At 39.1% G+C, this 27,133-nt stretch overlaps 1 protein-coding gene across 2 annotated transcripts in view; it reads right to left on the reverse strand.

Moving 5' to 3' along the window:
• The window catches only part of LOC124865922 (protein argonaute-3), a 37,025-nt gene that overhangs the window by 9,014 nt on the left and 878 nt on the right, over positions 1–27,133 (reverse strand). The window contains exons 2-15 of one of the 2 annotated variants that reach the window (XM_047361442.1): positions 14,083–14,254; positions 12,377–12,497; positions 12,061–12,269; positions 11,118–11,254; positions 8,370–8,504; positions 8,155–8,242; positions 7,495–7,642; positions 7,216–7,335; positions 5,800–5,922; positions 2,765–2,898; positions 2,198–2,382; positions 1,107–1,266; positions 896–986; positions 598–792 (exon numbers count right to left, since the gene is read on the reverse strand). In XM_047361442.1, the coding sequence (XP_047217398.1) occupies positions 598–792; positions 896–986; positions 1,107–1,266; positions 2,198–2,382; positions 2,765–2,898; positions 5,800–5,922; positions 7,216–7,335; positions 7,495–7,642; positions 8,155–8,242; positions 8,370–8,504; positions 11,118–11,254; positions 12,061–12,269; positions 12,377–12,497; positions 14,083–14,254 (2,018 nt within the window). Of the gene's footprint in view, positions 1–597; positions 793–895; positions 987–1,106; positions 1,267–2,197; positions 2,383–2,764; positions 2,899–5,778; positions 5,923–7,215; positions 7,336–7,494; positions 7,643–8,154; positions 8,243–8,369; positions 8,505–11,117; positions 11,255–12,060; positions 12,270–12,376; positions 12,498–14,082; positions 14,255–27,133 lie in introns of both variants that reach the window. The other variant, XM_047361440.1, reaches the window with a different exon arrangement.

Raw genomic sequence — 27,133 nt, forward strand, 5'->3', positions numbered from 1 at the left:
TTACACACTTGTATTTTACTCTTACGCAAACAGCCAAAAATATTAGAGGCAAGCCAAGAATAAGCAAAACCCAAGGCTGTGTTCACCAAAGCACAACTAGCAGCTGCTACCACCACGTAAGGCAGCGATGTCATCAGTACTGAACATTTAAAAATGCAAACGTCTGGTAAATCAACTGAAGTTGCCATAATCTGAACACTGTTAGCATTAGGAAGTTCTCCTACATTTGTTTTTTCTTTAGGTAGATCCAGCTTCCAGAGGCACCTCACAGCCTGAAAATTTATTTGTGCCAAAAACAGCTATGATCATCATGTTCCACGCTTCAAGTATTTCTAAATAAACAATCGGATTAAAATAAAATTAAAAATCAGCTAACAAACATAGTGTACATTTCAGTTTAAAAGTGTTGTTGCTTATAATCAGCAGTCTTAAAGGCCAAAACTAACCCGGAAAATCGGATTCAGGCTTTACCAGATGACCCAAGGCTTCTAATGGTGTCGACAAACCGTTTCTTGTTTGTTAATTTGTGTTTTGTAATTCTCCTGAATAAGATTAAAAGGTATACAGTTTGAAATAAGTTCATCAGTGGGAGCTCACCTGTCTGAACTGGCCTTCTGAAACCCCGTCCCTGTAGAAAATGATCCTGGTTGGCTTGTAGCGGGTCGACTTGTAGAACTGGATGAGCAGCTCCCGCACCATGGAGGCCAGATCCTGGATGACCTCCTGCCTGGGCCTCTGGACGCGCACAGTGGCACAGTATCTGCTGGGGTGGGCGTCCATACTGCCAACCACCTGAGAGAGAAAATTAAGGAAGAAGTAATGATGATGAATCACAAAAGGAAAGAGAGCGCAGGAGGAACAAACAAGCAAATGGGCAATTAGACATGAAACTAACCGCTGCGATTGAAGGCTTCTTCCCATCTCCGGCCGGCGGATGTGTAACATCTGCCCCCAAGAAGATAACTGGCTGTTGAAACACTGATGGTCTGAAGATCACGAATAAAAAAAAATAAAAAAAAAATAGACATCAGTTACAAAGCTCTTGATGACCAGGTTGATCGTTTTAAACTGTGAAACAAACAGTAAGAAGAAATGTCAGGACCGACCGTTGGTGAGGTACCAGGATGTTGTTTATGCCTCCCAGCTTCACATTGATCTTAAGGCAGAGGTTGGAGAGGGTCTGAGGTGATGTCTTCACTACATTCTTCACCTGAACGCACTGGGTTGCCATGCCCAGAAGGGTGTCTCCCACTCGCTTCACCTCAGCTTTAGATGATTTAAGAAAAAAAACAACTAAGAAATACTCTTTAAAGATATGGAACAGTGTGAAAAATAGACCAAGACCAGTTATACTGGACGGCGAGGGTCTGAACACAAATTTCCAAGTCTTGCCACAGGTAAGGTCTGGACTTTGATTAGGCCATTCAATGCTCTAAAGCATTCCACTGTATGTCCAGTTGTATGTTTAGGGTTGTTATTCTACTGGAAAGTAGGGCTGCATCTAACAATTATTTTGCTACTTGATTAATCTGTCGACTATTTTTGCGATTAATCAATTAATGATCGGATAAGAACAGGTGCTTAATAGGATATTTTTTACAAGATTTGTATTAGGTAAAGCTAAAGCTACGCCACTTGAGGAGTTCTGGATAGTGCATATTTACAAACTAAGAAGGTTTTTCCATCCTAAATGTAAAATATATACACTTTTTGTGCAATTTTTGCCTAATTATTGCTTTAAGTGGGTTGTTCTTTCAGCAAATGTCATGTTTTAGTCTTTATACTCCAGTTAACGATGATTTGATTAATGAATTAGTTGACAATTATTTCAATAATCAATTAATCTGATTTATTGTTTCAACCTCCATCACAGTCTCCAGTCTTTTGCTGTCTAACAACCAAAGATTTCATAGCTTCCATGTTTATTAGCAGCTGAAATTAAAATGCAAGTTCATCAATTGTCAAAGAAAGTTTTCTAAAAATGTACTTTTCTAAGTTGAAAACTAGTTAATGATGGCTATTGACTAAATACAAGTTTATGGGGGGCTATAATATTAGGTGGAGAAATATAAGGTGGAGTGTTGAGTAATTGTCAGAAGTTCCAGTAAATTGCAGTCATCAGTCCTGCAGCTGCACTTACTTTTTGCACCCGATACTCATTTGAACAAAAATGTGTGTATTTTAGTAGTTTTCTCACCATAGACCGGAGTCTTTCCAGGCAGTATGACAATGATGAGCTGCAGCCCAGCGTAGGTGTTCTTCAGGTGTCTGAACATCGGCTCCACGCTGTCCGCCCCTTGGGCGTATTTACAGAAGCACGGCTGGCCTTGGATGGGCATCCCTGCATCCTTGGAGATTTTACGTAGCTGGTCTGTGAAACCCCTGCAAGCAGGTTTGAAGGATCACAAATAGCTGAGTAACATGCATCTTGAAAATGTCTGTCATCTAGCTCAGAAGAAAGGCGATATCTACTCTTAACTTCATTGTAAAATAGGTCACTTGTGGCCTTTTTTAGTCATATAGATAGAAAAATGTCTCAAAAATGCAATATGAGGCTTTTAGTGGGGAGAAGTCTAGATGATAGTCATTCATGTTTCAATCCTTGCATTATTGTCAATTCATTGATAAATACAACACTAGTTCTTCAGTGCTTTAAACATTAAATGTAACTATTATTAACTAGTATAACAAAGATTAAACAAACAGTGTTTATTTGGAAAGTGACATTTCTTCCTTGGAAATAGCACTGAAGAAACGGCCTTACTTGAGAATTTCTTCCCGGCACTGTCTTTGTGTGGCGAAGCAAGCTATGGCCCACATCTTTATCTCCACCCCAGTGTGGAACTGCTTCCCCCTCATGTCCCACACCCCGTGGCTGGGAGTAGCTACAGTGCGGTTCTGAAACAACATCACAGACTCAACACGTGGACTGAAGAATATGTAAGCAAGGAATTGTGCTAATAAAACTCTTGGTTGAACAGACCGTATAACAAAAACGACACAACGTCACAAAAAGCACAAACTCCATGCACCCAGCAACTACACTCCTTATTCATTGGCCTACAGCAGCTTGACGTTTTGTCCTGTTACAACCGCAAACTTCTATTTATTGGGATTTTATGTGACAGGAAACATGGTTTTTTTTTTGGTTTTTTTTTACAAATAAAATGTAAAACAACAGCATGAGGACCAAGAACACACGACAGGGCAAAGATGTGATGAAGTTTAAAACAGAATTAAGTTATAAACTTAAATCTCACAGAACACTGTTCAATCACATCAACCGAAAATGGCAAGCATAAGGGACCATTAAGAGAGCATTAATCAGAGAAGCAGCCAAGAGGCCCATAGTAACTCTGAAGGAGCTGTAGAGATCCAGAGCTCAGGTAGCAAAATCTTGTGCTCTTCATAGGTCAGGGCGCGTATTCCTAAGACAAATGTAGCTCCTACTGACGTCATTTTAAGAAGATAGATATTCTCAGTACGTTGAACAACGGTGAAATAATAAGACTCTACCGGCTCGATCGTGCAGGGATCCACCCCCTAAACAGTCGAGTAAATGAGCGCATAAACCTCTATAACAATCAATAATAAAGAGATAAGATAAAGTTTATCATCCCCCTAGGAGGAAAATAAATAGTTTCAGCAGGACAGGTTAAAAATGCACCTCTAGTAAAGAAAAATAAATAAATCATTGAAACATGAATAAATAGTGAAAAGATGTACAAACAATATAGCACAGAAGTATTTAAATATTATTTAGACTAAAATGTTTTCAAAATTAACCATTAGGAAGAAATTGGAAATAGTTGAAGAAAATGTAAATACATAAATACAAACATTTACATAAGAAATATGTAAATGAGGTGAATAAGTATTTGCTGTATTTTACATGATGATGTCACTACCCAAAATGGTCGTCTGCAACATCCACCCGTCTGTGAAGAAGCTCACTTCTGTGCTGCAATCTCCTCTCTAGCTCCTGAAGCAGGTACCAAAGCTTCTCACATTCCAGGCTGGTGTGTTAAAGCAGAGGGAACAACACGCTGATTTGCTCAGCAATGTGTTTCCAAGTCAAGGACTGCATCAATGAATGGGTTAAAATAAGATTTTCCGACAGGAGGCTCATTCAGCCCCAACAAATTTAAATTCATTCATTTTAGTCTGTAGTCCAACTTTTCTGTACTTTATTTTACTTTTTCACTTTCCTTTATCATGCCACTGCAATATACTTTTTAATCTTTTTCTGTCACTGCAAAGTACTTTTTCCCAAATAAAATTGCCTTGACTTCTTTGTTCGCACTGTGATCCCAGGACCAAATCTACTTTTCAATACTGTACCAGCTGTGCCAACAGCTGGCTATGCTCCTCTGTCCAGTTGGGTTTTCGCCACCTATTTTTCTCCGCTTTGTTTTGCAAAATCAAACCTCTTTATACAAGAAGGCAATCACAGTAAATTGCTGTCAGGTGAGTGTCCACATTAATATCAAACAGGTGAAGTAGGAAAATGACCAGTGTCGCTGGTCATTAGGCTTAACAAGAAGCAAATCAGAATGATGAACATGTTAATAAGATTCAAACATTTTGATGCTGTGTGACAATTAATTTAATTTTCATCATCATGATTTACATATTACTTAATCCTGTCTAAATTCTCTGATCAGTTCATTTCTCTCCATTGATCAGGGAAGCTGATCAGAGTTGATGGGAAGGTGGATGGAGCTGAAGACATGGCAATGATAGAACGTTTTCTCAGATTTTTGTTTGGAAAAACTATTTCGAAATCCATGCCTAATTTTCCTTCCTCTTCACATTAAAAGTATATTTACACCAGGAAAGTCCTTTGGCCCTGACCAAAAGTGGACTTTTTTTTCATTTGGTGTGGTTCGCATTCACATTGTACGTTTTGCAAGTGCCCTGACCCACAGCATGCTGCTAGCCGAGTTGCTAAGCAATCAGGTATGACTTCAGTGCATTCACCATTCACAACATTTGCTACGGTGGCTCATTAAGTCCAATAAGGCATATGTTTTCTGTAGTTGGGTTAGATTGAGGCCGGTTCGTATTCACACCAGAAATAAAACTGCACCAGAGGCTGTTTGGAAGTGGACCGAGACCACCTCAAAAAGTGGGTTTTCTGTCCGGACCAGAGGGGGGAAGGAACTCTGTTCCGTTTAAAGTGGATCAAACATGGCAGGTGTGAATCCACCCTTACTTTGTGTTGGTCCACAACCCTAAAATCCCAATAAAATACATGGAAGTTTGTTGCAACATGACCAAATGTCCAAGGCACTGTAAAAAGAAAGCAATAACTATCGATTTAAATAAATAAAACAAACGTGTGTTTCTTCCAGCAAGATAAACAAATGTTAATACCAAATGTAGTTCAGTCTCAGTAGGCCACCTTTCCAGTTTATATACCTTAACAAATCTGTTGCACCTTAACTTGGCAGACAACCATTATTATCTAGATGCTGGGAAAAACGTGGGTCTGTCGCCAATGATGAGAACCTTATCAAAGAGGATTTGGGCATTCAACTGAGGTTTTCTGATGCTTAGTTTCCTAACTGAAATATTTAACAAACACTTTGGATGTAAAAACATTTTTGGGATTTTACACTGGGTTAAAGGCTACACTACTGAGACTCAACCATAAAGCGCAAACAAAAACAGGACGTCAAGTACAAACAGAAGCCAGTGATTAGTTCCCCACAGAGACAGAGGGGGAGAGCGTGTCAGACAAACAAAGAGAATGGGCGTGATTTAAAAGAAGGGTACCATAAAGTGCTCAGTGCTCACCCTGCCGCCGTACTGCAGCATGGGGGCGGGTAGCACTCGCCCCGTCACATGAGCCATCTCGTCACGCACTTTGAACTGGAACTCCTGCACGAAAGGGTCCGCCTCATAGTTGGCACTGCGCACCTGCAAGAAGAGGGTGGTGAGAGATTAATGGTTGAAGCGGGTCAACTCATCCCAGTATAAAACACCAGACAACTGAGGGAATATTTACTAAAAGAGAACTCAATCTTTTTGTTGATCTGTTTATCCAAAAGTACATAAAAACTCTATATTCCTTTTCCAAGTAGTTTATTTTTGTAAATACCAACTATGTCTAGGAGAAAATATTGTTCCTATCATTTCAGCGATTGTATGGTAATGCGGATGGAAAAATATTACACTCTTATACTGAACACACAATAAAATGTCAGGCCTCAGTATCCTGGTAGGCCTCTTTATCATCATATCTCTATCTCCTATGAATTCATTATGCAGCTCTGAAAGACACGCCATATCATCTAAAAGTCCCACCGTTTCCTCCCTGCATATAAGCACATAGTCCTGTTTAAAAGGATTTCCTGTATTCTAACCCAGTCATTTGGCTTTTCAGAGAACAGCTTGGAAGATGCGATGTAACAAGGTAACGTCACATTTAAAATGTGTATAGCTAATCTAATGGAAGCCTTGGGCACAGTTTTTCCAACCTCTCTTATAAGCAACATGCTGTTGAGACAGTCGCAGATTCACATTAAAGCCATTTAGGCTGGGGCATTTTTCTGACCTTGGACAGATCTGCGCTGTAATTGCCAAATGTGATGGAGAAGCACAGAGACATGCCTCCAGTTATAACACAAAATGAGAACGAGGGAGCGGTGAGGTGATTATAAAACCGGTGATTTAACATAACCATGAGCAGAGCAGCATCAGGGAGCAGAGGACATGGACTTTACATTAATTCGCTTTTCATCAAAAATTCTATAACATAACTTGATAGTTCAAAGAATTACTAGAGAGAGGACTATATGTCAAGAATTGGTCTAATTCATAAATCCGCACTTTAAACCTAGTCATATGATGTAAAAAAACGTTGTACAACAATGTTGCACCAATCAATCCCACAATGAATGGAATCTGCCAATTTTCCCTTAATTTCCTCTAACCCATGATTAGCAAACAAATACTGGAAAAAAAAGATGAATAGAAGAGAAAAACAAAAAGAAAAACTGATTGATTATGATCTCTGGTGCATTATTACCACTATCCACATCTACCACAAAATATGAAATAATGCCCTGCAATGCTACATAAGATTTAAATGTAGTAAAAAGATTAAACGGCATTTTAGAGCTGTTAGAAAATATATTTTTGCCATATTAAAAATCCTGACATCAGAAACGGTTTGGCTCAACAGTGTATGAATGGTTCTCCAGAACTCACCAGCCTGCTGATCTCCTCTTGCCTGTCGGGTGCAGAGCGAGCTGTGGCTTTGATCATAGTGGAGGTCTGGTTGTCTGTCAGTTTCTTGATGCATCGCTGGCCCGCTACAATGTTACACACCTGACAGAAACCAAAACCAAAGTTTATCTTTTATATTTAAGCCAACAAATTGTTTTCTATGCACTGTTCAGCTTTTTTGCACCAGCTCCCTTTGCATTTTTACTTTTTTATGCAGATGATACAGATCTGATTAAATGGTTACATAGAAAAGAAGCTCACCTCGAGGGGCAGGTAGGTGTGTTTTTGCTCCTGGCCCACCTGTAGACAGGGCAGGTGCGGGTACTTCAGCTGCAGGTTGTACTTCTCCCTGAAGTACTGGGCTACTGTGCGTTCTACAGTCTGACCGTTCTCCAACTGCAGAGGGAACCTAAGAAGGACGAGCGTTTGTAGTAAAAACCACAGAGACATTTAACTGACGCATTTGCCCACAGTGTCAGTCCCATAAGTGGGAACTCTTTATTTCAATTGTTTACAGATTTTTATTAAGTTATACAAAAATGATCGATTTTGCACAGCAAGATATTTAACAACAATGGTAGCAAAAACAATTGAGCGGAACAATGAATTATGAGTCCTGTATGTCTCCATCTTCTGATTCATTTTTATGTTTTCACCAAGAGAAATCAAAGCTGGATGTTGACACTGTTCAGTCATAAATACAATGTAATTCCACTCTCTCAAAAATTATTGATCATTCACCACAAACCACTTGAGATGGCAAATGTTGACTAGGTAACGGTCAAAGGAGTCAGCCTCCATCTGTAGTGTTTGGTGAACAGATGATACTGTCCAGTTTGACCCCTGGTCATTGCTCCTCCTCCAAACCCGAATCGCAGCCCAGATTCTCACATACTCCTGCATGCCTACAAGCTGACTCACGTTTGATGGCTGGCGGGCCGTCGGGTCACGTTGCAAACACGGTACTTCCTCCGCATTGTTCCACAGTGTGTCACCTCCACTTTTAAACCTGGGGAATCACAAAAGTGTTGATTTAACACAAATCTCTCTCTATCTCTCTCCACAAACACACACTTCAAACTGAGGTAAAACTCAATTTCTCACATGCAGACAGATCTCAAACCCCCCTGCATCACCTTTGATTTCTTTGGTGAATTTGACCCTGTGAGAGTCTGTGAGAGGGCGAGGCTGCTCATCTATGTTGTGGATATCCAGCACTTCGCACATGAACTGGATAACTGGCTGGGCTTTGTAAAAAGCTGTGGCAGAGACTGCAGGACAAAACAAGATAAACAATTATAATTTAGGACAAAAAAAAAAACAAAAAAAACAATATACCTATAAAGAAATACTGTGAAACAGTAATGCATTTAAAATTTCTGGCCGACACTATAGCTTAGAGGTCACAGAGAGAGCAAGCCGCTCAGTAGGTAACAGGAAGGCTGAGTAGTGTATAACAAAGAAGCTCTGTTTGATCCTTCTGAACGTTCAACCTCGAATATGGAACATGCTAGATTTGGAAATGAGGGCAGTTGTTTTTGAATCTCAGACTTAAGGTTCTACATTCTCCAGATTAAACAGAGACATCTGTATCAGTAAAGCTAGCAATGCTAACAGCACTAACTGCTTAAAAATGTAAATGTATGCTGCTGTCTGTCTTGTAAGAAAGACTCACAACCTAAAAGCTATTTTTTTCCTGGTGAAAAAAATGGTTTATAATAATAATAATAAGATGTTAGGACACGTTCAAGTGTCAACTTTGTAATAATTTAGTTGTTTTAAAATCAGTGTAAAATGTTATTTTACAGCTAGCCCTTGTTCACACAGTGTAACATCTCTGCTTCAAGTGTAAATAATTAATGAAAGCTCAAGGCAGAAAGGCTAGAAAGACATTTTCAATGCTGTTCTTAAATTAAAGTTCTAGAGAAATCGGAACCGCCTGAAAATTTTATTAATTATCATTAAAAAAACAGATCAGTACAATTTGGATTGGTGCATCTGTAGTTGTCATGACAACTGCAAGTACACGTTTCATCATTTCGCAAGGGCCGTATGTTCATGATATTTTTGTGTCACAGACTAACAATCTTATTCAGGAGGTGATAAAGAGACATCAGATAAGTCGCAACAGACACACAGAATACAAGATCCGGAATGAGGATTTTATGTAAATCATTTGTAAAATCACCTTTCTGAAAAGGCTACAAATATTATGATCGAGACCCAACAAGAATGCAAACAACACACAAACCTCTGATCTGCAACAATAGAAAATGACAACCCTGCATCTGTAATTGTCCCCCCCAAACAATAACCTTTCATTTCAGGTCTTATGAAGGTGTCTATAAGAAGCAAATGTCAACGTAAAAGGTCTAATTTCTCTGCAGGTTATCTGATATCTGGGCTTTTCATGACAACAAAGTGTCTAGGAGTGTGGGTTTAGTGAAAATTAGCTGAAAAGAAAAGGAAGACTTGTCAGATGGTTTTTCCAGTACATGATGCTATACTGAATGATTTGCAAACAATTGAAGTTCTTGCTGCAGATGGAGATTAGACAAGTCTAGAGGAAGGCAGCTGTTTTAAAAATGTTGAAAGACCTCAAAAATAAGACAAGTAGATTCAGAGATAAGAGGCAAGGACCTAAATACAACCAAGGGCTTTAAGCATTTACAGCAATGTAAAAGCTGCATTAAGGAAATGCCGCACATAACTAGACTCCAAAATCCCACGACCACCTACAAGTCTCAGAAACTGAAGCAAACGCAAACACATTCATACATACACTTCCAGTTTCCATCAACTGTTACCACCTAGAAAACCACCGTTCCTTTCCCCAGCTTTTGATCGAGACAGCTGGTTCAGGGCAGGTGGAAAAACCAAATATTAAATTTAGGGTTTAAGCTGGTTTCCACAAAACAGCCTTCGTTCCCTAAAGTAACTGGCTCTTGGGTCAGGCCCAGCAGAGTTCTCAACACCACAGGAACATTTTGGGGGTTTAAGTAAATAAATGTTTGTACCTGCAACTTTCACTGCGTTGTACATGCTTGTCAGCCATATTAGATACTGATCTCCTGGCTGCTCAACAACCTCAGACTTTCCCTTCTGGAATTACGACTTCAGGCGGTGTTTCCATTTTATTTCCGACTGGAAAATCTGGTTTCCAATTACAAATAAATTGCACTGATGTGACTGAGCATATCCAAAACATGGTCACATTGTGCTCAAACAGTCTACTTGTTAACAATGTATTGCGTTATATTTGACGTTATGCAATTTGTTTCCCCCTAGCTTGAGGTGGAAGGCTTGAGATGTAGGGAAATGTGAGCTAAATCTGTATTTAAAATTGATGTTTAGAATGAAAAAGCTAAAAAGCAAGATGCGATATAAATAACATAGGTATTTTCAATACAGATCTAGAAGTAGATGTGCTCAAAGATATAAAAACAGTACAAATAAGCCCTGAAAATATTCTGCAAGCCTCGTTTGGATACGACATTTGATTCAATGTGAATACATGAGTAACATTTGTTCAAGAAAGAAATCATGAGAGTAAAATTGATTGTGTTGAAGTAAGAAAACGATCCAAAAAAATAGCCAGTAGCTTGGCGGATCAGAGTAATTCTATTGTTTTAGTGTAAATAATCGGAATGTTACTTCCCCATGCTAGCAAAATGGATTTGAAAAATCTGTTTATGTGTTTCTGTCTTCATATTTCTATATTAGAATATTTCAAAAATATGGAGATTCTATTTATTAGGCACCTGCAACCCTGCCAGGATGAGCAGGAATACACAATGAATGGATGGGTGTAACATTATTACTCTGTGTTTTAGGAAGTTTGGGGAAACAAGCAAAAAAAAAAAACATTAGAATCGATCTCTTACCATCAATGTTCAGCATCATCTTCCACATGGCTGGGCGCACAGACTGGTGGAAACCAAACCAAACTTCCCTCCCACCTCCCAGAGGATGGTCATAACCCTCTGGAGCAGAAAAGAAAGATCGGCCAACTGGAGTGTACCTGAATGGTGAGAAGGAAGAATGATTAGGGAAATTTACCCAAGAAGAGGATGAGAACAAAATCAGCAAACGGCAAATTTGACCACAAAGTAAGAGCAAAATGACATCCTAACTTGAGAATGTGCATTTTTTGTAATAGTGTCCCATTCCCCTTATCTTCAATACAGTCTGAGACTACATCAGTGAAATGAGAAGCCGATGACACCGCCTCAGCGCATCCACCTCCCATTACTTTGCACAAAAGATGCATTAAATACTGCATGTAGGCCACATTTTATTCTGTGAATCCTGGACTGAAGGTCTGTCAAGACGCCAAAGTAATACCTCTACCCTCCAGGACCTGTGAGCAGAGCTGAATGAAAGGTGCTGATAAAAACAAACCTTTTAATAACCCTTTTCATTACAGCTTTGGCAATATTGTGTGGGACTCCGTCTTGTGCTGAGCCTCAGGAAAAAGGTATTGACTAGAAGATAGTATGTTGTTTTGTGACCGTTCATAAAATATGTGTTTGATTTCCGTTTGGATCAGATTGCTGATACAAGAGCCACTATAGTTATACCAATACATGATATTTACAAAGAATATCCAAGGGGACAGCTTTACAATTTTATTAAATTTTTTTCATTTTAAAAATCCATGCTAGGAGAAGCTGAGTGAGGAAAAATCAGGATAGATGCTTTATTTTCTCGAGAGAGATTTAATTCCTCAATAAATTGAGTTAGTTAGTTAGAAAAAGGCAGTGGGGAAAATAAGACTTTACTGATAAAATAACAGAAAAAAAAAAAAAGAAATCTGTAGCAGCTCACTTCATGGAGGGCAGGTGTCGCAGGACTACATCCACTGCATGTACAGGGTTGGTGCTGATGGGCTTGTCCAGCTCAAGCGGTTCAGGCATGCTGCGGCCAGTCAGCACTTCGTGGAGCATGTGCCAACTGACCAGAGACACGAACTTAATGGAAACTTTAAAGGGACGATCTTTGCCACCCTCACCTGGAAGAGTGACGTCAAGGTCCACCTGTGGGACGAAACAGAAACAGGGTCAAGAACGACTAAAAGGTGCGGCTGTTTGATTCATTTAGGACGGAAGAGGGAAAAACATTTGCATGATGTATTTCAGCTCACCCCCGTGGGTGCCACAGGCAGTGGGTTGGCTGTGTACAAACTCTTCTTTCCATCATAGACTGGCCTTCGATCTCCAAAAATTGTCACCTTGAAATGCTGCACCATGGAGTCGACTACCTCCCTGCAGAAATGCAAAAAACAACAAGGTTTTATTGCTGTTTACAGTATAGCAAGAAAGATGGGATGGCCTCAGTCGATGCATAAATAACACCACAAACACGAGATGTTTTAAATGCATAAAGCAAACCATACAGCACATCAGGTCAAACATTTCAAGACGGCACATTAGAAAGTGCTGTCAACATACTTAAATTAAATAAATACCTTTACATTTTACTGCGCCACATTTGGTTTGGTTTATAGCATTCGTTTAATATGTTTGTAATGACATAATTAAGCTTATAGGAAATTACATTATTTTTCCCCATAGATGGATTATTCTTTCAATTGTATCTAGTATCGATAATTGGAAGGTTAGACCACTGAACGTAGTCTCCTACTAGAGTTAAAACCAAAAACTATCACAATGAGAATGTGTTACTGCATTAAAAACCTTTGGGCAAAAAATGCAGTAGACTGGATATTATAAGGATTTTATGATTCACAGAAATTATGAAAATATTTTGAGACGGAAAGTTTGCATTCTCCAGCTTTCTCTAGTCAGACAACATTTCTATAATGATAAGCTGATTTCTGAGAAAAACAATCTGGAGGTTACGTCCCAACGATACTGTAGTGAGTGGGGCTTCGCAGTTAGTCTGTGTGTGAAAATAACCGCAATATAGTTTAAAGGTTTGTATCCTGGCTACTCTCCAAACAAATTAACCTGTGCAATCAAGAAAGAAAGACTTTCCACAGACAACTTTGCATTAGCAAATGTTACACAAAGAAACATCGTCCAAGTTATTTCACTGGAAGTGAATGCCAATGATAATTACCGCGTCTTCTTGTTTTCTTTACTAATGCAGTTCACAGTTTTAGTCATTTCAGCAATCTCCTCAGAAGTGTTTGTTGCTTCCTAACAACTGGATCCGTCAGAAACAGAACACCGTTTTTTATCACAAGAGTAGTTGAGGAAGAAAAATAGCATCAAGCAGACTAACCCAGGTCTGCTGAGTTGAATCCAGGCGGGGACACCTTGTGTCTTTGTTTCACAGTTTAGTCATTACAACAAAAATATAGCACAGATTATATTATATAAAATCCTCATAAAAATATGCAGCGTTACGAATGGAATATAAAATACAGGATGTGGAGTGTGTCACCATGTGCACTGACTCATGTTGATGGCTTTCGGAAAAAGCTATTAGTGTGTCTATTGGTTTAAAGTTTTTACTGACTTGTGGCGCCTTCCACGGGGCAAAAGGTCAAACAAGCAGTTAACATGTAGAAAACGGAATTGAAGAAAAAAAGTTTGGCTCTGGAGTTGTGGTGGATTTTTCTAATCTTCATCACCAACCAATGATGTGAGTCATGTTCATGAGCATGTTTGGCTGGAAGGGGGTTTCTGAGTTGGACTGCAACTCAAATCCACCTCTGAAAAAGCTTCTGAGAAAAAGAGGTCACCAATATCTAGATTTATATTTTAGCTAGTTAATCCAATCACATGCACTGAATCAGTGCAATCTGTGCAGCACTAGATATTATTTAAATGCCTCTTTTTAACCAGATGTGACCTTGTTTCAATAAGTGGTACCAGGTCCTACCTGTTCACCCGACGTGGGCACTTGTCAGGCTTGATGTCTACCTCGTAGAGGTAGACATCCATCTTTGGGATCTCCACCTGGAAGCAGTTGGCCAGCAGCTTGATTGGCTTCCCCATGGTGCCATAGCCAGGCCGCCGAGGCATGGAGAACAGGGCTTGGGGCCCAACGGCTCCTAAGAAGAGAACAAACGAGAGAAATATTAGTAAAAACAGCCTGTGTGGATTAGGCAGAAATAGTTTTTAAAAAACCGACTCATAGAGCAGACTAAAAATGTAGCAACAGTAGCTTCTCAACAACTCTGTTGTTGTCGACTCTGTCGCTTGTTAGAACCACTTTCTGGTGCAATTATAGGCCCAGGTCTTATAGTGTATGTCTATACCTGCAAAAAGGTGAACATGGCTTCAGTCTTAAGTATTTTGCAGCCTCTAATAGGTTTTCTTCTAGTGTTGCCGTGCATTTATCTCTGTCCATCAACTCTGACCAGCCTCCCTGTCCCTGCTGAAGAAGAGCATCAGCGACAGCATGACGCTGCAGACATGTTTCATAGTTGGGTGTGAAAAACTTGTTTTAAGCCAAACAGCATTGTTCATTTTGTTTTCATGTGACCAGAGCACCTTCTTCCACATGTTTGTCGTGTTCCCTACAGAACTTAAGACAAACTGCAAATTGGAATTGTTAAAGCTTATTTTCAACAATCACTTTCCCCTACTCTTACATCACCCTGTCATCAGATCTGTGGATCTGCAGCTCTTCCAGAGTTACCACGAGCCTCTTCGCTGCTTCTCCAGTTAAAGCTCTTCTTTCCTGACCTGTGTTTAGGTGGATGGCCGAAGTCTTGGTAGGTCCGCAGATGTGCCACCAACTTTCCAGTTTTTAATGACAGACTGATTATGGACATTGCTTCTATAACCTAACCTTGTCTGGTGTGTTCATTCATCTTCATGAAGCAGTTGGCCTAATAATGTTTTCTAGCAAACCTGTGACGCTTTAACAGAACACTGGTATATTTGGTGACTACTGAATAAAATGGGTTGTTGTGAATTTTACTCAGTAATATCAGAGTAAAGCTGACTAAAAACAAGCATAATTTCAGGGTTTTGTTTGTGTAAAAAAAAACAAAAATCCTTTTCTTCCCTTTCACAATTATGTGCTGCATGTTGGTCTATTATAAAATGCTGATAAAAATCATTGGAGGTTTGTGGTTTTTAATGAAAAGTGTAAACGGTTTAAGGGGTATGAGTCCTTTTCCACAATTAGTGTAGATGTTCAGGTATTCCTTTGATATTCAAGTCTACTGTTTTTAACTATATGTCTGTAATAAATGTGTAAGTTTATGTAAGAGTTTAAGATCATTTTAAACTAGTAGACAATTTTTTTATAAAATAGGTCTAATGGCTGAAGGTCAAAGAAATGACTATTAATAATATCTAAATATTTTTAGAAACCCTGGAAAGTTATAAAATAAATGTACACACGGATTATCAAACATAGCTACCCCGTCAGCACTGGTTAGAAGAAATGACACATTAATAAGGTAATGACAAAATAAAGCAGAGAAACCGAAAATGTCACCGTAAGGTTATGTATACGGGGGAAATGCCACAAGTCCGACACATCACACACTGACATTTCTAATCACACACACAACTCAAAGACGTACCATCCTCCACCAAACCACATCTTTGCCATTTTAGGAACAAATACGATCAATGCCGACGATTAAAAACGAAGTTTCTAGGCATATCAACCCTGAAGGTAACCCAGTAAACTTTCAGCTTTGGTGCATTTTAAGCATGTCGCGCATCAATCAGTAGTCGGAGGTACGTCTGATGCAATAAAAATGCTTGGCGAGGAAAGAGCTCTTCATAAACTCATGAGAATAAAAAGGACACCAATTCAGATTATCACTTCTAATCCATTTTACCATCATGAAAACAAAAAGTTTATTCCCCAAAGATTTGAATATCTGACTAAACTTTAAGGGTTGTAAAACTTCATGACCAAAAGAGCAAAAATCAAGAGCATAATGACTAAATACAAAACATGAAACAGTTGCTTTTGACGAGGTTTCCTGAGCAATAGAAAACAAAGAAACGAATGTCTTGGGTATGAGTCACTTTGATCCTTAAGCCGTCATTTTCCACTTTAATGTGCCACAATCTTGTTGAGGCTATTTAGGCTCTGCTGAGGCACGCATTCCACATCAAAGCTGAGAAAACAAATCTTTTTGCTGACATCACAACGTACTGCTTGTACTACTCCAGTGACGATATCACTCCCCTGTTTTTATGCAACCTATATTTTCAAATACAAACTCAAGGACGGCCCACTCATTTACCTGGCTGGTGCGGCTTTGTTTATACTCTGTCCCCTTGCTGCTCTGGCGCTTTCATTTTAACTTTCTCCCCAAAAAAAAAAGCAGCCTGTAATGTGTCACTGAAAAATAAGAGTCACGCTTGAACAGAGTGTGTGATTCATCTCTGACTTGACTCAAAGGCCCACATGTGTAGGTTGCAGTCGAAAGCTGTGCTCAGGGGGAAGTTCATAAAGAAATCTCCCCACAACAAAAAAGAAACCTTAGATGAGGTAACAGCAGACAATGAGCTTGTTTATTTACAGTTGGGTTGTTCACGTTTTTCCACTGGTGGGCTGTGGAATACAGAACGACTGGGTTGATGAGAGAGTCCTCTTCAGGAATAAAATGCGGAGGGGGGAGGAAGGAAGGAAGACGTATATTAATAGGCTGATTTTCTGGCTCACTTCAAAAGGTTCCTCCAGGATTGTCGGGAGTGGCATGATTATAGAAGAGGCGGGGTTGGCGTTTTGTGGCTTATATTGGCGTCTTGGATGAGTCACAGGTCCACCACAGAAAGAAACGGACTAAAGCACCCAGCTTGTTTTTTTTTTGTTTTGTTTTACTTCATCAAAAGATTAGCCCAAGTAGCAATGGTAGCATCTTAGAGTACATGCTGCCAGAAGGTTTGGTTTCAGCCAGAAACCACTCATACAACCATTTTTAGCTGTGGCTTTATGTGGAAAGACTACAAGAAATGCACTGTTTTTATTTTTACAGAGGAAGCTACAGTCATTTTAAACAAACACAACCACGTGGATTTTCCTCACAATTTTCAGCCTTAATCAAACTCCTCCTCACATTGCAGAATTACTCATTAAATCTTCAAAAACGTGCCGATTTGTAAATAGAAACTTACCACCAGCTGAGGTGATATGTGCTTGCTCAGATTTAAAACAAAACCTCCTCGTTCCCCCCTATCTCTGTACCCAGGTTTAGCAGTTTCATTCATTCTTACTTCTGTTTTCTCCCTCTAAAGAAACCAAATTGTAGTAGTGGACTTTTTCATGAACTACTGATAAATAATCAGAATCAACTTTATTGGCCAGATTAATAGCTTATATATATATTTTTTTTAAATCTAATGTACACAAGTAATTCTTGAATCCTTATTATTCAATTGCACTTTATTTTTTTATAATTGTTTTGGTTCTTATCTACAGGTCCTTCTCAAAATATTAGCATATTGTGATCAAGTTAATTATTTTCAACAATGTAATGATGAAAATGTAACATTCATATATTTTAGATTCATTGCACACTAACTGAAATATTTCAGGTCTTTTATTGTCTTAATACAGATGATTTTGGCATACAGCTCATGAAAACCCAAAATTCCTATCTCACAAAATTAGCATATTTCATCCGACCAATAAAAGAAAAGTGTTTTTAATACAAAAAACGTCAACCTTCAAATAATCATGTACAGTTATGCACTCAATACTTGGTCGGGAATCCTTTGGCAGAAATGACTGCTTCAATGCGGCGTGGCATGGAGGCAATCAGCCTGTGGCACTGCTGAGGTCTTATGGAGGCCCAGGATGCTTCGATAGCAGCCTTTACCTCATCCAGAGTGTTGGGTCTTGAGTCTCTCAACGTTCTCTTCACAATATCCCACAGATTCTCTATGGGGTTCAGGTCAGGAGAGTTGGCAGGCCAATTGAGCACAGTGATACCATGGTCAGTAAACCATTTACCAGTGGTTTTGGCACTGTGAGCAGGTGCCAGGTCGTGCTGAAAAATGAAATCTTCATCTCCATAAAGCTTTTCAGCAGATGGAAGCATGAAGTGCTCCAAAATCTCCTGATAGCTAGCTGCATTGACCCTGCCCTTGATAAAACATAGTGGACCAACACCAGCAGCTGACACGGCACCCCAGACCATCACTGACTGTGGGTACTTGACACTGGACTTCTGGCATTTTGGCATTTCCTTCTCCCCAGTCTTCCTCCAGACTCTGGCACCTTGATTTCCGAATGACATGCAGAATTTGCTTTCATCTGAAAAAAGTACTTTGGACCACTGAGCAACAGTCCAGTGCTGCTTCTCTGTAGCCCAGGTCAGGCGCTTCTGCCGCTGTTTCTGGTTCAAAAGTGGCTTGACCTGGGGAATGCGGCACCTGTAGCCCATTTCCTGCACACGCCTGTGCACGGTGGCTCTGGATGTTTCTACTCCAGACTCAGTCCACTGCTTCCGCAGGTCCCCCAAGGTCTGGAATCGGCCCTTTTCCACAATCTTCCTCAGGGTCCGGTCACCTCTTCTCGTTTTGCAGCGTTTTCTGCCACACTTTTTCCTTCCCACAGACTTCCCACTGAGGTGCCTTGATACAGCACTCTGGGAACAGCCTATTCGTTCAGAAATTTATTTCTGTGTCTTACCCTCTTGCTTGAGGGTGTCAATAGTGGCCTTCTGGACAGCAGTCAGGTCGGCAGTCTTACCCATGATTGGGGTTTTGAGTGATGAACCAGGCTGGGAGTTTTAAAGGCCTCAGGAATCTTTTGCAGGTGTTTAGAGTTAACTCGTTGATTCAGATGATTAGGTTCATAGCTCGTTTAGAGACCCTTTTAATGATATGCTAATTTTGTGAGATAGGAATTTTGGGTTTTCATGAGCTGTATGCCAAAATCATCCGTATTAAGACAATAAAAGACCTGACATATTTCAGTTAGTGTACAATGAATCTAAAATATATGAATGTTAAATTTTCATCATGACATTATGGAAAATAATGAACTTTATCACAATATGCTAATAATTTGAGAAGGACCTGTACATTGGTCCAGATGAGTCTTAGTAAATACTTTTCAGAGTTGATGTTCGGGTAGGACACCTCTTCACTTGGTGTTCCCAGGATGAAGACTAAACAAGGGGAGGCAGCATTCAGTTTCTATAGTCCTCAGCTCTGGAACCAACAGCCTGAAAACCTGAGGTTTGCAGAAACTGTTGGCTCTTTTAAATTACGACTGAAAACATTACTGTTTACAGCTGCTAAGCAAAACGGATGAAAGACAACCTTATCATTTCTATCATGTCTGCTTTTTATTTGCCTAAATTTTGCCATTTTAATGTTTCTTTCCTTTATGTGCTCAGGTCTTATGTTTTCATGCTTTATTGTGACACTTTATACCAGAGGTAAGCATTTTGACTTACCTCTGGTAGGAATAAACTTGCTTTAAATATGAGATTTTCCCAGATCAAATTAAACTATAATTAGATTTCTTTCATTAAAATATTCGTGAGCAGACAAACAAATGATTAGGTTCCTTAGATAAAAAGTTTTTTAAACTAAGTTTTAAAAGTTGGCCTTTTTTAAATACTATTGTACTAGATCTGAATATAATCAATTTAATCATAATTTAACATATTTGGAATGAACAGGATCAAGTGAATTCTCTTTAAATTGAAAGTTTTTTCATTTTTGAATAAACGTTTTCCTGTAAACTGCTGTTGTGTAAATATAGAGAGGTTATTATGCAAAACCCAAATCTCTACAGAGAACAATAGCAGAGTAGTTCAAACTGTTCCAAAGAGCTTGAGAAAACTCACTTTAGTCAAAGCATCTATTCACCTGTGAACACACAGAACTGCATATGTGGGACACAACACACAGAGGTTGAAAATCTAGCATGCATGTCACACAGATGTTTATTGAAGCATTTATGAACTTGGCGCTGATGATTTAGCAAAACAAAGCTGATAACACTCTGTCCCACTTCCAGTCTTCCTTCAAGGAGACATAACAAATGGGATCCCTTAAATGGTAAAAAAAAAAAAAAAAAAAAAACAGCAAGAGTTGGCGATCTGAAAGGAGAGAATCATGTCTGAAGAAAGGAGCTTTCACTTCTGATCAGAGCTTTTGCGTATTTATGCACGTTTAGCCGTGTACGATTTTTAGCATTCATTAAACTTGGGCAGACAAAGAGTCTGCTGAAAATATTTGAAAACAAACAAGAAAAGTCTGGTGAAATAATTACTGGATCATTTTAATCCGACATAAGTATTTTTGACATACACTTAAGCAAACTTATAAACACATGCTAAATTAAGTAATAATAGTTTCTAAGTGCTCACCGAACAGAATATTATAGCATATTGATGCTCTCGCCTTTGTAGAGGAACTCTGGGAATTAGTCAGGCTATCTACTACTGACCACTCAGCTCGCCAGCATGGAGACAGCTACAGACTGCCTCCAGGTTACCAACCATAGCTTTGGTACTTCTTTAATTTAGTCTTTGTAGTCTTTGTTAAAGGCTTTAGAGAATTCCGAAGTTTACCTAAAAATACCACACTGTGTCTGTGTTTGTGATTTAGAAACAGAGAGAACTATTCCTGGATAATTACAGGAAGGACCTGCCTAACAAACAAACGAAGAAGCTAGGGTAGATCCGATCCTCCTTCCACCTATCAGTGTGGTTTTACTTCCTGGGTCTGTGCATTTAGACATGAAATCAGTAAAGTGACAGAACCTTCGCTTAACCACAATCAGCATGAAAAGTTTCAGTTTTCTGCTGTTTTACATCTTCACAGTCAGCTGGCATTCTGAGATCTTTTTTTTGTGGTTTTAAAACAACTACAATGGCTTCATAACTTCTAACAGCGTCTGAAATATAAGAAAATCTTTAAATCTCTTACACAACGTTTATCCCCAACTACTACATACTTTTCTTCAGCCTCCGTCCTTTGTTGTAAGCCTACCAGATAGCTCATCAAACTAAATGTGTTCAACTTGATCCTGTTCTGGCTCCAACACAAGTGTCCATTAAACACCTACAGTTATAATGACAGTCTTAATTTTTAAGTAGAAACAGAAAGATGCACTGAATAAAAAGTTGCTTTCAGACCAAGCCACTAAAATTACTTTAGCTATAGTTTTAATTGTATAAATGATTAATATGTAGGACAACTAAAAATTACACGCATTTGTGCACATGGCACAAATATTTTAGTTCAAAATGTTGTAGTGCGGCAGTAATTGAGATGCCTCTCTTTTCCACTAAATATTTCACAGAAACATCTCAGCAATGTGAACTCGTTCCACTCGGTTGCCTTGTGACACAACACAGTCACACTGTAAACAGTGGGCCGGGAGCCAGGGAAACTGCATGCTGAGAAGCCAGGCTGACATCCACTCCCTGCAAGCCCCCTAAGCCGCATCCCTCCCATATACAAACGGCCAGTCTCACGCTGCACGCACACATACACACAATACAGCTGTTGTATTTCTAATCCAGAGAGGTCTGAGTGCTGGGAAGAGGACGGGCGCTCAGTATACAGGCACAATAGCGTCAGTCACAGGAGGTCGAACCTAGAGATGCATTTGCTCAGAGAAAGACTGAAAACTGGCATGGAGGACTGAAGCATGTCCCACACATTAAGACTCCTCCCTCTTGCTCCCTTCGTAAACCTCAGGAGAGAGAAAGTTGCATCTGGCACCCGAGGAAGACGCCGCCACTCTTAGCTCCAGATAAACACCAGCTGGTCGCCCCATACTGACGGCCGACAAGGGTACGCTCGGTCACAACAACATCCAGAAATGTTAAACTATTGAATGTTTAATGTAGTGGTAAGCAGGTAAAAACAAAAGAATTCCCCAAAAAATTATTTTGCAAGTTTAATTGGAATATAGAAATAACTTGGAGATTTTGGGCCTTGGTGCAAAAAAGTTTGGACACCGATGGCCTAAATGAAGCTTTCTGTATTTCTAGTCCAGCCCAACAGGTCGAGGGGATTGATGGGATATCATATTTCCTGGCCATGCATTTACACTCTGCCAGTAGTACATTTTGCCAAATGGATGCTTTCCTACTGTCCATAAGCCCCCCTATCTTCCCTTTGCAGTTCCCATTAAATCTATGGGGAGTAGAATATGGAAAAGCAGCACAGTTATGCTGCTCTCCCAAAAAAAAATTTAAAAAACTGACACATCCCCACCTCCACATTCTCCCTAACCCCTACAGTCGATGTATCTTCTAACAAATACATGTCATGCAACATTCCTTGAATTGTCCCTGTCCAATCAGTAAACTTGTTGGGCTTTTTTGAAAGCTCTACACAGAACAGCATCAGGTCTACCAAACCTTCAGGTGGTCATAAGCTAAATCTATTCCAGAGATAGTTTCATCTTATTTTGTTTTTTTATGAGATGCCAAAGAAAGTACTTGAGTGAAGGAAACTGCCCCTCCCTCACCTGTTTCTGCACACTGCCAATCAGCTGCCGCATTCTTCACTTGGTTGCAAGGAAGACAAATTTAGCTTTTTGGACATATTTCCGATCACAATAGATAACCCTGGCGTTGAAACCACATGAGTGGCACCCATTACTCTTACGCGCGTGTAGTTGCTTTATAGCTACGGTTGGCAAGCTATGAGCAGCAGGTCTGTTGTGCAGGCGACAGCAGGCTCGAGAGATACATGACTAATTAACTAGCTTATATCAACTCATTATATTCCCAGTGTTACTCTATAAGAAGCAGACATGCAAAAAATGATAAAATGGGGGGTAGGAAGTTGAAAACCTCTACTAAATTTCACAGGCATTTAGTTTCTATCTTTAAGTCTGTGTATAAAGAGAAAAATAAGAGGTTTATAAAATAATTGACAATTTTACACATCAATAAAATCTAGTATTTTACAAACATTATGAATAACTGTTGGTTTTCTGTTTTTAAATAAGTTCTAATTAGTTCTAATGTGGTTCTAAATTCATGTAAATACCATTTTGTTTTTACTAAAGGTTATTATACCATAATAATCTCATACCAGCCCATGTCTAAGTGGAAATAAAACACAAAATGATTCTGGCAATGAATGATAAGCTTGTTTACTTTGGTATGGTTTTGGTTATGTTTTAGGACCTGAACATTTTATTACGTGAAAAAAAAGATGATAAAAAAGAAATCTAGAAAATCTATTTAATTAAGCATTTAAATGAGCTCTATTTGAGTTTTATTTAGTCTTGTCCAAAAACTATTAATAGGTTAATTGAAAAACAAGACAATCCAACAGTAGTTGCCCATGTAAAAAGAAATAGTTTCATCCAATGTGTTTATTTTCACAAAATACATTTTCGTTTAGCGAAGAGCAGGGAAACCTCCCCTCGAACACTATAAGGTTCAGGAGCACAGCTAAACTGCATTCTCCATAGAAACCAACAACAAAATGCCAATAGCTAGCCTTATGGGTTGTTGGGACCGCAGGTGGGTGGGGGGGGGGGGGCCCATTGTTAACAGGCTGCTTGAATGAACTTAGTATTATGAGGAGAGACTGCAAATCAAGTGCTAAGCCCTCCCTCAAAGCCGACCCTACTGTCTGTACAAAATCCACAGAGAATCGACCTACAAGGAGAATTGACAGGGAAGGAAGAGTTTCCCACTGGGGCACAGAGAGGGAAACAGAAGCAGTAACCAAGAGAAAGAGGGGTTGTGGTGGTGGGGGGGGGGGGGGGTCGTCTGTGAATAAATAAAAAAAAGAGCGGGAATAGGAGGAGTGAACAAAGGCAGAAATAAAAAAAGAAAGAGAAACTTGCAGGAAAATGAGAGTGTGGCAAGAAAAAAATACCAACAGATTTCGTATTTCAGATGTTTAGTTTCTCCATCATAAAGCATTTTTAAGTTATTAATTAAATAGATTTCTCTTCTGTGTTTACTGCAAAGCACAACTCAACCTGGGCTCTTGTTCATACAAAGCTGATTCATCTCTAGCCATCTCAAAACCCACCTGGGATTTGAGATGGCTGTACTGTAAAAAGCCATCTCATTGTCCTTCCAGGAAACTGCTTCTAACAGACAAATGGTATCAAGCACACAAAACGTTGTAACCAAAAAACGAAAGTTTCCATAAAAAATTGTTGTTTGTACTTCCATAAGTACAAACAACAATTTGACTAAAACCAATGAGTACTATATGAGGAGACAAATCCTAGGATCTAAGATAATTTCCAGGCATTTAAGCCATAAAAATCTGGTGGTTAAGATGTCTCACCTCATGGGTTTTTTGATTGATACTAAATACCAAAAACAATCAAGTTCTCCCATCACACTTGTTGTTCAATACTAGTCTGCCAGACAAGAGTCCAATAGGGTGTTTGACATTTCGTATATCTGAGAGTAGAGCTACTCTACCGCTGGGTAAAAATCATAATCATGAGTACTTTGGTCAAAACTGAAATTATGGTTGTCAAAATTTGTTTCTCCCACTTTAAAAAGGTAACACTTTGCTTCGCACACCATTTTTGAGGACTAACGAGTAACTGTGCTTCCAAACTGAGCCATCTGTCAACAGAAGAATAAAACTGCAGCGACCAATGTTAATGTTTTTTTTCAATAAGACAGTCATATGTTGGCTCTTAACCCCCTACAGGGCACGTCAAATGACAGTTACATTAGTATTAATTTTTAATTTTAGATCACAATGTTTTTGTGATGATTTGGAGCAAAAGTCGAAACAACTGAATTAAGTGAAGAGCCCTACCAGAGATATGCAAAACGTCAATTAAACCAAACGTAGGATTGAGATACATCCATTTCACATCTTGTTTTATGAATGAGGATTATACAAATTAGAAGGCTCATAGAAAATACAAAAACATTCTTCAAATCACAGGGCTTGTTTTCTTTATGCCGTAATAATGGTCGACATGCTGTATAAAGGCATACTGTAAAATGCATTTCATTTTCTAAAGCCTCAAAAGCCTTCTACTTCTTATGTCCCTGGTGATGAGCTCCTGAGAGCGAGATGGTTCCCATGGTAAATATGCTTCTACAATATATCAAGACAGACTTAAAATGATAAGGCCGCAACTTGCGTCTTTATTCATGCATAAATGTCTTTCTTAATAAAAGCATCAACCACACTTTTTACACACTTTATATAATGGCATACAGTGGTATACTCTGTGAAGCTCCATGTGTTGTGTTCTCAGAGAGCCCTGAGCAAACACATCCACTGCTGGCAGGTTTCCAGGTCAGCTTGCATGGCAACCATGCTGATTGAGGAGCTTAACTGGTAAACTACAGTTGCAGGAGTTAATCGGGATATTGGGTTAGAATTTCCACAGCAATTATTTTCAAGCTACAAACTGTGCAAGTTTAGTGGGCACATCAGAATTTAGACTTTTTAAAAAAAAACAGTAATATTTAGATGAAAGTAACATAAGACGCCAAGTTGTTTCCATAATTAAGATAAATAGCATTCATTAATTTCTGTCACTATATGTTGGTGGGAAAACACCTTGCAGTCCCTTTTGCCATTAATGCTGGGAAACTGAAGGAGGCTGAGGCGCTGAGCGGAGAATAGGCAGAGAGGATCTCCTCTTGAAGGAGGTGGGAGCGGGCAACGGCCCAACTCCAGTGTCATGTGGCACTGGCTAATCAAGAGAACCTAACATTCAGTTTATGGTCACATAAGAGGAAAGCTTCTGTTGCAATGGAGACAAAGCCAGGTGGTTCAGGGCTGTTTAACTGCCACTATGATCAAGGTGTGGGGGTTCCCCAGGTTGGTTCTCACATCATCAGCATAAAAACTACAAAACATATTCTACCATAATAAAAAACAACATTTAATAAGCATAAGAGTTTATGTGAATGACATTACATCAACCTTTAAAACACAAACCCTTTCTCCTTGAGTGAACACATTTTTGAGATGGGAGTTTTTTTTAAGTTGGTCACAATCCACTTTGAGCTTGGCTCCTTGATGTTAGCTTCACTAATATTGAATTTAGAGAATTGCTGATAATAATGTAAACATATCAAGAATGTACTGTGTTACGCCTTCTATTCATTCCTGATAGAGACATAGCCAGGGCTTATTGTTTACGTTTTGGTCCGACAAGACTGTCTTGATTTATCGAAAGAAGGGAAGAACATTACAAATTAATTAAATTAATGATGAAAATAATTAATAATAATAATAATAATGACGGTCACCTTTGGGCTGGACATCGGGAATGTTATAAGTAAAATTACTGGCATTTATTCTTACCACTACAGAGGCAAAATATTGATTAAAGGTCGTCAGTTAAACATTTAATGGATATATATGAAAAATCTTCAGGAAGTAAGCATTTTGGGTCACAGTTTTCCACTGGTTTTCGTGTAAATTGAAGGACGGATACATTTGAAGGATTTTAGCTTTAAAAAAAAAAAACTGTAGTTGTCCAAATCTTAAACCCTACATACATGATCTTGGTATATTTTACTGTCTTTTTAGATGAAATGTATGGTTTTTACATAAATCTCTTTCACATTTTGCCTAACATACCTATTTATAATCCTCTCTTTAGGTCTACCCACTAAGAAATGAGCTGCCTAAATTAATTTGTGAGCACCAAACATGTGTACCATACTACAGAGGTTAGGCTGAAAGGCACATACTAAATATGTTAAGGTCAGAGGGGTCAGGTCCTGCTAGAGTTGCATTCTCTGAGATGAACCGGACCTGCGGGGCTTCAGGGGATTACCAGGCGCATGTGTTTGAAGCCCACACCTGTCCGACGATGTACATTTAACAGAACCACCTCCTCAGTACCAAGGAATACTCAATTGAGAATGGCAAAATAATTTACCCATGAGACAAAAAAATAAAATAAAAATTTACACGTCGTGCCTTTCCGTGCCTCCCACAGACAAAATATGCGAGCCTGTGGTACAAGCCAGGTCAAGTCACAATTATGTGATCGAAAACCGGCAATCGAGTTT

Source organism: Girardinichthys multiradiatus, chromosome 3 (genome assembly GCF_021462225.1).
Source record: "Girardinichthys multiradiatus isolate DD_20200921_A chromosome 3, DD_fGirMul_XY1, whole genome shotgun sequence".
In the NCBI taxonomy this organism is placed as follows: Eukaryota; Metazoa; Chordata; class Actinopteri; order Cyprinodontiformes; family Goodeidae; genus Girardinichthys; species Girardinichthys multiradiatus.